Source organism: Haliotis rubra, unplaced genomic scaffold, assembly GCF_003918875.1.
Source record: "Haliotis rubra isolate DU_JTF1 unplaced genomic scaffold, ASM391887v1 Scf628, whole genome shotgun sequence".
Lineage (NCBI taxonomy): Eukaryota > Metazoa > Mollusca > Gastropoda > Lepetellida > Haliotidae > Haliotis > Haliotis rubra.
In genome coordinates, this window is record NW_025767333.1 from 509,668 (window position 1) to 522,417 (window position 12,750).

General features: G+C 42.1%; 1 protein-coding gene across 1 annotated transcript in view; it reads left to right on the forward strand.

Moving 5' to 3' along the window:
- Positions 1-4,561: 4,561 nt before the first annotated feature.
- Positions 4,562-12,750, forward strand: part of LOC124256438 — a 28,836-nt gene continuing 20,647 nt past the window's right edge. The window contains exons 1-3 of the mRNA XM_046690434.1: positions 4,562-4,609; positions 9,050-9,109; positions 9,722-9,867. Of these exons, the coding sequence (XP_046546390.1) occupies positions 9,057-9,109; positions 9,722-9,867 (199 nt within the window). The 5' untranslated portion in view covers positions 4,562-4,609; positions 9,050-9,056. The remainder of the gene's footprint in view (positions 4,610-9,049; positions 9,110-9,721; positions 9,868-12,750) is intronic.

Consider the following 12,750-nt stretch of genomic DNA (forward strand, 5'->3'; position numbering starts at 1 on the left):
CAAATCGATCAACAATGAGATGTGTAAAGTCAACCAATTGGACGGTGTTTTCAAGAGTCAAGTCAAAGAACAGCAGGTTTGGATGGGCAACCTCAAGGAAGTCGAAGCAACTTGTAAGATCAAAAGTAATACCAAAAGCTTCCAGGCAACAGCAGTTATTAGTGTGCTCAAATATGTCTTTCAGCTTTTTGTGGGGGACACCTTTGTAAAATTGAAATTGACCGACAGAAGACTCTGGCAGTATTTGATGATTTCAAAGTCTTCATCAACTAACAATGAGCAGTGTATATTTTTACATAGGATAGGTCCAACTTGGTAAGATGTTCCGCCCTCACTAGTCCTGTTGTCAAGGAGTAGTCTACCACAGAGACACTTTCGTGGAATGAAATATGGCAAAGAGTCAAAGTTTCAAAATACTTTGATTTCCTAAGAATTCGATGAAATTCCACAACAGAAAGTTCTTGAAAAGACAGATCCATATGTTTCCAAAGATGCCGAACTGAATGTACTAGCGTATGTAACCATTTTGATGTTCTGGCTACATTTTGCAAAAGATCTTGAATAGGTACAAGGAGAAGAATTTTTACAAGAACTTCATTAGGAACATCACTCAATCTGAAAAATAAGAACACAAACTTAGTTTTGCAATAGAGTATGATATTGTTCTATGTCACAGTTATAACCAATAAAAGTTCCATAGAAATTAAGAACCAAAATGTACTATCTCCCAACTGAGATTAAAAAGCATTTACTTTGCAGGAAAATATATTTGGCAAAGTAACACTGCAATAAAAGACACATTGTATTTCTATGGACTCGACGAGCAACGTCACGCTGCAAGGTACCACACTGAAGCATACTACAGCCCTCAACTGTCAGTTTCCTCGAGGCATGCCGAACTTGTTCCAGAACGATGAGGGCGGTGGGGTTAAATGGTTAAAGCGTTGGCTCGTCACGCCGAAGACCCGGGTTCGAATCTCCACATGGGCACAATGTGTGAAGCCCATTTCTGGTGTCCCCCGCCCTGATGTTGCTGGAATATTGCTAAAAGCGGCGTAAAACCAAACTCAGTCAGTCAGTCAGTCCAGAACGATGAAAATAAAGGTGTTCTTCTGACTTCTGCACGTGTCTGGCGTTTTAATGTGATCATTGCTGGCCATTTTTCTCGAATATATCATGCTTCTTGCAACTTTCGTGCTGTTCGAAGAACTATTTGGTTGCGTTCTTCGACCATTTTAACACCCCCTTTCACTAGTTCAAATCCAAAATTACATTCACAAGATTACCAATGAAAAACGTTTATGTCACGATAACTTTGCCTCAAACTACAAGCTATAGCGTCCCCAACAGAATATGTATACATACTCTCACACACAAAAAAACAAAGGTGATATTGACATATGACATTTTAATTGTTTATCCAAATTAGTGTTTGATTGTTATAATTTCGCCATAATAATGGTGGTTTGTGTGCACTGAACCAGTGCACCGCGCACAAACGCATCTTCGAAAACTTTAATGCACGTTTACGTTCGGAAGCTGGTGTCGAAACTTGCATGAAAATGTCATGGAGAAAAAGTGGTTCCCAATATGCATCGTAAGTAGGGAAATTGTCTAAATAAGGCGCTCTTAGGCGTTCGTTGGCATGATGTACAGAGACGAAATTCTAAGGACTCACGTGGTTCCGTTCAGTGACTGCCAGAGTGAATTGTTCCAGCAAGATAATGCACATGCCACTATTCAGGATCTTTAGAATGAGAATATTACCGACCTCAACCCCATTTGCGGGATGACCACGGATGACGCATACGTGATCAACTGTAGCAGGCATTGCAATGTGAATGGGACAGAATTCCGAAAGGTGGTGAAATTATTCAGTTCATGCCGAGACGTTGCAGAGCAGTTTTGGAGACTCATGGTGGCCACAACAGATACTAAAGACAACGCCCAGCCCTGTGCCGTAACGACTTGACCTGGGGTTCTAACGAATTGATTGGATAACCGATGACCTCTCAATTAGGTCACGTTGTGACGGAACTACTTTCTCATTCATAACAAACACGTGGGAACGAACGCCTTCGCATATTGAACTTTTTATAAGCTATACATGTTAACAGACATTTGATCTTTTATACTGTAAAATTTGGCTGCAACTGATCTAGAATTACGTGCGTTATCTCACTTTACAGTTAGCAGATTAAATTCGCGAAAATACACCTACGCGTTTCTTTTTTGGGAGAGTATATGTTGTATCTCTGGTATAAGCCGCTTATCAGAGTCAACAAAAAATCCCTACTGGTATTTGGAGATCAGCTAGTACTACTCTGTAAACTAATACCAAACTCTGAGACAAACCTGACAAAACCTTGGCTCATAGAAGTATACACGCTTCCAACAGATAACAATTATTCTGGGATCATCTTATCGTTATCTACAAGCTTGCATGTTGTTCTGCAGTATTTCCTTTGTATTGTGACTGGTATCAAGACAAGTAAGAACACTTTATTTATTTCCATATAAGGGGCGGTGGGGTAGCCGAGTGGTAAAAGCGTTGGCTCGTCACCCGAAGACCCGGGTTCTATTCCTCACACGGGCACAATGTGTGAAGCCCATTTAGAGTGTCCCCTTCCCTGGGATTGCTGGAATATTGCTAAAAGCGGCGTAAAACCACTCAACTCTTTGCATATAACTATAGTTTTTCTGGAATGGTTGGTGGGTATACTCAAATCAGCTCTTATTCTGTCATGGCTACACATCTCCTTGAACGTTACAACTAACTGTTTAATCGAATATTTCTGTCGTGATTTTGTATGGGCTTCACACATTGTACATATGTGTGGAATTGAACCCGGGTCTTCGGCGTGATGAGCGAATACTTAACCACTAGGCTACCCCACCGTGCCGTGCGTTTTACACGTGTATGCGACTTGCACATGCCTTTTCATCACACTATGCAGCATTTGGTACCCACAGAGACACCGTTTGTGTAGAATTAGGACATCTACACATGTAGACATACGCCGCCAAACACGGATAACACATAGTAATGTCTGTACCAGACAAAACTGTGGTTGATATTACGAGGAACGTCCGACTAGGACTCGCCGTGAGTGAGTGAGTTTAGTTTTACGCCACCTTTACCACTAGTCCAGTAATATCACGGCGGGGGACACGAGAAATGGTTTCACACTTTATACCCTTGTGGGGACTCGAACCCGGGTCCTCGTCGCCAAATAGCTAGAATCTTGCTCAGTGTTGCGTTAAACAACCAACAAACAAGAAGCCAGCAAAACCACGTGATCTGTTTCACGTTTCAGTGCATGAAGATTCAGAGTGACAAAATCTGACCAAAGAACTGCAACTTTCAAAGAGTCGAGCAATATTCTGTGAGCTCCCACCTTCTGTGTCTACATTTAAGAACTGTTTTGGTACAATCGACCATGTTCTTTCCACAAAGATTTCCAAAAGAGTCCTACAACCCTTTCTCGGAAGTTATTTAATCATTGCTTCGGGAAAGCTATCAAAGTTTGTTTAGACGTAATGAGGACATTTCCAAGTTTGACGCAATGACACAATTGATGTCCGCTGCAGCTTACACGACATGTTTGTATGTCTTGTGAAGAGGATTTCCCTCTGCGTGTGTTTTGTCGGGTCCCATTGATGTGCAGGATACGCTTACCTTTTCTCTAACGCATAGTATTGATTCACATATGATATAGTTGGAACCCTATACGTACTTATGATATAGTTGGAACCCTATACATACTTATAACATAGTTGGAACTCGATACGTACTTACGATACAGTTGGAACCCTAAACGTACTTATGATACGTACTTATAATATAGTTGGAACCCTATACGTACTTATGATGTAGTTGGAACCCTATACGTACTTATGACATAGTTGGAACCCTATACGTACTTATGATGTAGTGGGAACCCGATACGTACTTAGGATATAGTTGGAACCCTATACGTACTTAGGATATAGTTGGAACCGTATTTTGGCCCTTTCCTTCAAGTAGATTGCTTATCATAAAGGAGAAGTTCTTGTCGTTTTGATCAGCTTTTGCTTTGATGAGCCTTATAAGAGTTTAAGCAAAATGAAATGTACAGCACGTTTGCAGCAAAATCAAAGTCACAACAACTTTGTACCCAAGTTATTATGTAGCGGACACAGACGAGGGGTTCCGAATGGAATTGTTCGGTTTCTGATTGCATCCCGGTGACCCGTAACCGAGGACTTCCGAATGGACGTGTTCGGTTTTTGACTGCATCAGACGTACGTCCCTTTGTTACCCGTAACCGATGTCTCTGTCTAAGAGTTCCGAATGGACGTGTTCGGTTTTTGACTGCATCAGACGTACACAACTTGGGGACCCGTAACCGACATCTCTGTCGAGGAGTTCAGAATGGACGTGTTCGGTTTCCGGCTGTATCAGACGTGCAGACGTAAGCCATCACTGACGTCTCAACACTCCACTCATGCCAGTTCTTATCAGCATATACTTTTTAATGACGTCATGTTCTTGCCACGTGCACTTACATTATCCATATAGCACCTGCAAAGTCACCTGGTCTTCCCAGTCTGTTAACCACACTCCCAGGTAAGACAACCCTCCATGAATGTGTATGCACCGTTATATGTACAGGAAATTGTGTAATATTACAATTTAATTTATTATCAAACACAATTGTATTACATCGTTTCTGGCAAGATTCAGTAGAAGTTGATGACATTATGTACTAGCAATAATTAGTTGTCAGAAATGTACTGCTATCTAATGTAACTAGTTGTGTGACAATTACTATATATGAATGCTTTCGAAGTCAAGGGTGATCTTAAATCTTCTAGAAAAGCTACAGACTAATCCAGCATTCCATAAAATCTTCCAGAATGTTTTTAGACTGTAGGAGTGTTTCTCTCATCTCGTCACATCATAATCAGTTGTTATGGAAAGGTCATTGTTTTACCGACCTGTGAAGATCTGGGTTAGAATGAATCTTCAGTAACCCATGCTTGTCGTAAGAGGCGACTAACGGGATCGGGTGGTCAGGCTCGCTCGCATGATTGACACATGTCATCGGTTCCCATTTGCGCAGATCGATGTTCATGCCGTTGATCACTGGATTGTCTGGTCCAGACTCGATTATTTACAGACCGACGCCATTTAGCTGGAATATTGCTGAGTGCGGCGTAACACTAAACTCACTCACTCATAGTTTTACCCAGGATATCCAGGGATGGTCATTGTTTTACTCAGGATATCCAGGAAAGGTCATTGTTTTACCTAGAATATCCAGGAAAGGTCATTGTTTTACCCAGGATATCCAGGGAAGGTCATTGTTTTACCCATATATATCCAGAGAAGTCATCATTTTACCCAGGATATCCAGGGAAGGTCATCGGTTTACCCAGGATATCCAGGGAAGGTCATCGGTTTACCCAGGATATCCAGGGAAGGTCATCGGTGTACCCAGGATATCCAGGGAAGGCCATTGTTTCACCCAGGATATCCAGTCTAAGCCTGTTTCGGAAGTTCCGCTCTGCGTGATGACTATTATTATTCTTGACTACCTGGTCCAGTGCTTCTGTATTTTGTACTACCATTATAATGGTACTGCCAAAGAATGTTCTACTGACACAATATTGCGAACTGCTGTTTTAACTTACAATGCAGCTATTTGAATTGATCTGTAAACATAATTAATTTAATCATACAATTGTTAATTAATAGCATTTCGGTGGTTTTGTAGGTTTCACACTGAATTCTTTTGTTGTATACATATACTTGTTAATGTTCCGATTTTGAAGACTGACTGACTGATTTTTGTTTTACGCCACTTTGAGCAATATTCCAGCAACATCACGGCTGGGGACACCAGAAATGGGCTTCACACATTTTACTCATGTGGGGATTCGAGCCCGGGTCTTCGGCGTGACGAGCCAACGCTTTAACCACTAGGCTACCCCACCACCCCCGATTTTGAAGAGGACACTTAACAATATTAACTGTGTACAAACACAGATACAAGAAATCACTGTAAATTGTCTCTGCTTAGGATTAAGAGTGAGTGAGAGAGTTTAGTTTTACGCTGCACTTAGCAATATTCAAGCTATATGGCGGCGGTTTGTAAATAACCAAGTCTGGACGCTTAGGATTAAGAGGAAAGACTGGTTTCTTCTTTTCGTGACCAGTGACCACATGCTGCTACAGACAACTATATAAACTGTGGGGCTAAATATAGCTTACACCACCGATGGCAGCTACGAATGATACAAAATAAAGATGAATTCGATACTGGTATAACGGAAGTTTGACAAGGTCACGCCAATCAAACCCGTGAGGACCGGGTTAGAATTGTTCTTTAGTAACCCATGCTTGTCGTAAGAGGCGACTAACGGGATCGGGTTGTCAGACTCGCTGATTTGGTTCACCACGATCGCGATCGATGCTCATGATGTTGATCACTGGATTGTCTGGTCCAGACTCGATTATTTACAGATAGACGTCATATGGCTGGAATATTGCTGAGTGTGGTGTAAAACTTAACTCACTCACTCACACGAATTAGCCTAGTAACAACAGATCAGCCTAGTAACGTTTTGATAACGATCCCAATTTCTGGGTTCAATATATTGTTCAAAAGAATACCTTCTTAAACGGTTGGTTCACGGACGATACAGGCTAAACCTGTGGATCAGGAAATGGCACAGGTGCTTCGAATTTCCGATGTTTGAATCCACACTTTGATCTGGCGCCATATGAAAGATAAAATACAGATGTTGTTGATAGTGTCTTTGTTTCCATGTAAATATGGTTTATATTCACTGATGGCTTGGTGAGATGGACTCAGTTGTGGCCTTCAGCGTTTTGTACGCCGCCTTCTGATATCTCCCACATTGGCACACAAATGTGCAAAACTGTTACCCTCGCCCCATTGGCTGCATGGTTAGTATACTCCCCAGGGCGCTGAGTTTAGAACAAGTACGCAAGATTTACCGTGTTATAATAATATAGCGTTATAATATTTCATTTGTGAAAATAAATTGGCGATTAAATAATTATAGCAATGGAACTACCCGCGTGTATTACACACTTACTCGGGTCTTTCAGAGACATTTTGAATGTCTTAAAACATGAAGACGCATTACGAAAATATATCTTTATTGTCACGGCTACTTCATGCAAATATAGGGGGCGGTGGGGTAGCCTAGTGGTTAAAGCGTTGGCTCGTCACGCCGAAGACCCGGGTTCGATTCCCCACATGGGCACAATGTGTGAAACCCATTTCTGGTGTCCCCCGCCGTGATGTTGCTGGAATATTGCTCAAAGCGGCGTTAAACCAAACTCAGTCAGTCAGTCAGTCATGCAAATATATCAGATACACTCTTCAAAAAAAGAAACGCATAAGCCTTTATTAGAAGAATGTATTGCGTTAGTATAAGGGGAATAAAAAAGGTGAAAATTCACACGTATATAGACAAAGAGTTCGCCAACACAACAGCAGTCTTTATTGTTCTGTTTATGTTGACTCGAGTCCACAACATGGCGTCAAAGTCAATACTTTGCATGGTTACCATTGGCAGCAATTATTGCTCGGCACCGTCTCGGCACAGACTGGATAAGTCGACGAAGTCGCTCTTGCGGAATTCTTCACCACTCTTGCTGTAATGCGATGGCCAGTTGTGGGAGCGTCTGAGGCGTGTTTTGACGTTGACGTACACGTCTATAGGGTTAGGGGCGGTGGGGTAGCCTAGTGGTTAAAGCGTTGGCTCGTCACGCCGAAGACCCGGGTTCGATTCCCCACATGGGTACAATGTGTTAAGCCCATTTCTGGTGTCCCCCGCCGTGATGTTGCTGGAATATTGCTCAAAGCGGCGTAAAACCAAACTCAGTCAGTCAGTCAGTCTATAGGGTTAAGATCAAACCGAAACATGAGTCTCATTAATCTATTCAGACAATGACCTACTTTTCAGCCGATCCGAATTTTCTCGTGTGAAATTGAAAATAGACATCACAAATAACTATGGTTACACTGAATTCCAATTCCTGGTTTCATAAGAAAATGGTATTTACAAATGAATTTTAATTTCAAACTTTAATAACTTCGTATTTCTATATTTTATGGCGAGGTGTAGGCAGCATGACCTTAACTAAGATGTCACAGACTGACCCTGTTTGATGAGGTCGTAAAATGATTCACAATGCATCTGGCACACTGGTTACACCTGTTATTCAGTGTAGTTCAGTAAAGCACAATGTGATTGGTATAACATCAAGTCCGTACCAGACCGGACTACCGTGAGAGCCTCGTTTTGAGATTTCCACGATTTCCAGGTGTCCGTTTGTCAGAGCTCGCTGTTCGACAGAGCACGCTGCACGACGTGTTTGCAAGGATTAGAAGGAGCATAGTGTTGCACTAAACAAGTGCTTTGAAATCGGTCTGCAGGAAACGATCCCAAAGGCGAGATATGGTGCTTTGATGTCAGCAACTGCTGACTGCGACTCCCCAGCTTCAAGGCGGCCTATGGCAGTGTTTCGATTGGCGGCACTCGTGGCATGATGATTTCTCTTTTCCAGGCAAAAACGAATGACAAAACTAAACACAACGTTTGTCTTTTATATTCTCAAAATCATCTATGCATTTCTCTTTTTTTTCTTCTTTTTTTGAAGAGTGAAAATCATTAATTACACTTTTCCAGGTTGCTGATTTTTGTTGTTATTGTTTGTTGTTAAACGTTAAAGTCAGCAATATTCTAGCCATATGGCGGCGGTCTGTAAATAATCTAGGCTGGACCAGACAATCAAGTGATCAACAGCATGAGCAACGATCTGCATAATTTGGATCTGATGACATGTGTCAACCAAGTCAGTTCTCTTGAATCAATAATGTATTACATAATTAGAGGTATTAAAAGGCTTATAGAATTAGTTTACTTTGTACAAATAATCGTGTAGTTTATTCTCTAAAACGTCGCCAACAGTATGCACGACGAATCCTACAGGCTTCTACCACAGTGCTTATCACGTATCATTTTTCAGGTTCGTCATGAAAGTGCTTATTGTCCTATTTGCTGTTGTGGCCTCTGCTTTCGCGGCTGGGTGAGTGTTGACATTTTGAGCTCCATCCATGAAGTCACATTAACGATATTAACGCTCACGATTAGATAGATAATTCCACCTCAATTGATAAAAAATATATTCCACCTCTGGATGATGATGAAATCACATCATGGACACGTCTTATTTATAAAATTTGTGTATAACCTTCCGACAGTTGCAATTTGAGCGGTTCTCAATTCTGTGTCATATGAAGCAATGTGACGTCGTATTGTTTCATATTCTGAGAAAATACTATATGACGTCATCATTATTCATGATTACGTCATCTGGGTGATTTTACGAAATAACTTACTAAGACTGTCGTAAGTCTATGTTCAGGTATGGAAGTAAGGATCATCGGATGGTGCCGATTTGGAGATTTTACGAGCGCTTTCAGACATAATGCGTATTTCGAACACTTAAATCACGCTGAAGACACACATATGGGTACATTATGTGAAATCCATTTCTGGAGGTCACTGGAATATCGCTCAAATAGGCGTAAAACCATACTCACACACCACCCAACTGTAAAAGTGCTGACTGCGGCATTAAGCAGCATTCAACCCAGCTTCGTGTTAAGAATATCATAGAGAATTACGTTGTTTCCAGCGATGCCACTAGCGATGCTGTTGCCAAGTTCAAGGCCACCGTCAAAGCCCAAGTCGAAGCACTCTTCCTTAGTGCCGACACAAATAAGGATGGGCAATTCGACAAGGCAGACATGGTCTCACTCTTCACCGACTACGATTCCGACGGTAAGACTAAACCACTTGATCTGATTATCCTTCAATTCCTTGTCTCTACACAAAACCCGGGGGTTCGCAAACATATTGGACAATGAAAGTCTCGGTTACTCATGCACCTAAGGTGCACTGCAGAGCTGCGTTCCTCAAATATGCCATATGCTGTTGAACCTCGTTCAGGGTTTGCCGGCGCTGTTACGAAAGCCTATTGCTTCCATGGCCTCCTTTCACAAAGCACTAAAGTGATCGTAAGTCACTATAGTCAGGGAGCTTAGGGCTATTTTCAGGGCATTTGGTTCAGATTCTTCCAAAAGCACCAAATTTGCCACAGAGGTAGCTTAAGGCATACTAATTCGATTCCAGACGGGCGCCAAGATGGCGGCCCCCTGTGGCGGCCATATTGGACAAAAACTAGTGTGTAACTAGTGTGACAAAAGTTATTACCAATATAAAATTTAAAGAGCTGACCGAAAACTTCAAAATATGATACAAAACCCATCAAAATTCATACAATACTTGGAATTTGAAGATATTTTCACTTTGGAAATAGTGAATTCAGTGTTCGGTTTTAAGAGGTATCATATTGTAAGTGACTTGAAATGGAATTATGTAGAAATAATATTTATGTTTTAATCCTAAGATGTTTTTCCTCTAAAAAATATCCAGTCAGTAGTGAATCAGAGTACACCAGAAATAACAATAGTATACACAGAATGTATATATTGTACTTGCACATGACTGTCAGTGATAGATATAGTAACTATTTTACCTAGTTACTGTCAGTATTTGTGCATCCTCCTTCGCATTGGCAGAGGACTGTACATCGTACACCAGCACTGTTGCATTTACACCTTCCCACACAGCCCTTTTTGCAACTGCAGTGTAGGAGGATAGAACATGCTGCTGAAGCATCACTGAGGGTGGTCCATAGAGGTTGCCAGTTATGGCTGTCGTCTTTCTGCTAACCCCAATCACTGAAGTCAGGGATTTCCTGGTAAGCAATGGTTGCCTGCTCCCAAAAGAAACTCGTCTGCAGAATAGATCGTGTCACATGTTGAAACAACGCAGCTTGAGTAGGCAGGAATTTTTCCAATGACCTGCTTCCAGTAGTGAAAAGGTGATGCCTTGCTTCATTCATGCGCCCTACTCCACAACTTCTGCTGCACATCAGTACAACAAATCTTTCAATCTGTTGAATGTGTCTCGACTCAGTCACGAAGTGTTCAGGATCCTGTGTGAGAGCCACTAGTGTGTCTGTCAGGTCAGGTAGACTTGTCCAGGTTGTCCATGCAGATTTTCTTTCCACATCCAAGAATATGTGAAGTTGTGTCACAGCCAGTAAGACTGTGGAAGAGGGGGTAATGCCAAGGACTTTGATGTACCAAGATGAGAGTACATATCATGGGTTGGGATGTCTTTGCACTTTTTTACCAGTTCCAAATCCGATCCAGAGCTCTGTTAGGCCTAAGGTCTCAAAGACCCTTATTGCCAAAATCACAACATCGCTGTCAACAGTGCGAACATAGGCTGATGTGTGGCCATGCTCTGCAGCATGTCGGAGATGTAGGATGATTCTTGTGTCAGCCTCGGTATGGTTGCATGGCTGTAGTGTACCCAGGTCACACTGTCGGTATGAAAGCACATTTTCACAGTGGGCATTCAGGAGGAGCTTTCCATCCATATCCGTTTTGGAGATCTGACTGCTGATGAATGAGAAGAATTCCCTTTTGTTCTCCTCATTCTTGAGGAAACCACTGTTCCATTCATGTTTTGGTATCAGGGTGCTGCCATCACCAACTCTTGTTCTTGAACCAATCGCAGGCCTTTAAAATTAAAACTCTCTGGGTAGTTATCCCATACCGCATCAATCCGTTGGGCTCCATTCTTCATCTGGGCCTCAAGATATGGAATGACTTGAAGGGACACATAGTCAGAGAATGGTTTTTCTACTGTTGAGCGCAGCATGTGGATGACTGCTGCCATATCCAAAACCACGACTGTTGCTAGTTTTGGAGCAGTTGTACGGCCAGTTGGTGCTTTGATACAGTCCAGTATGTCTGACTTTGTTCCAAATCTCAATGACCCTCTGTCAACTAGGCTTGGTGGTTCCTTTTGATTTTCATACATGAAAAAGTCGGCCAAGTCTGCATCTGGGCGGGACTGCAAAGAAAGGAAGAGCTGTGTCACCAATATCATGTTTTGTTTCTGAATACCAACATCCTTAGGTCCTTTTCTCCTTGGGTCAGGTCGATTTGCAAAGGTCAGCATGTTATTTCTTTTGATTGGATCTGTTACAGGCACAGATATCTTCACCAGTCTCTCTTGGACATAATCTGCATGCAGGGCTTTGCCAGCTTCAGAGATTTGTAACAGACTGTTCACGACGGACGGCTCCATGACAGTTTGGGTATCCAGAGCAACAAGGGTCTTTTTGAAATTTGTCTTGTAAATGATGTCCTTCCTCATGATGAGCTGTTGCCTGGGGTGAAAGGTCATGTGTTGATTCAAACTCCTTTACAATCTGCATACAGTCTGATCCTGCAAGCATATAAAGGGTAAGTGCTTCAGGATTGTCATAAAGACCAGTTGCTCCACTGTGTTCCTGGAGGGACTGTTCGTGGGCTTGGTCCTTGGCCGTAAGACTGCCCTTCATAAATTCATCAAGTATCTCAGGTTGATTCTTGCTAAGTTCAACCATGTCACGTACATGTACTGGAAGCCAACGTGCATAGCTTGTGTGGTCCAATGCGTGAAACCAATCACAAAGTTTGTCACATGATTGTACATAAAGTTGGAAGTCTCCTTCCCTCAAGGACCTCACAAAAGGAGCCATGAGCAGTTCTAGTATTTGAACTGTGCAAAACTTTGAGAACGTTGATCCCACATGTTGAAAGA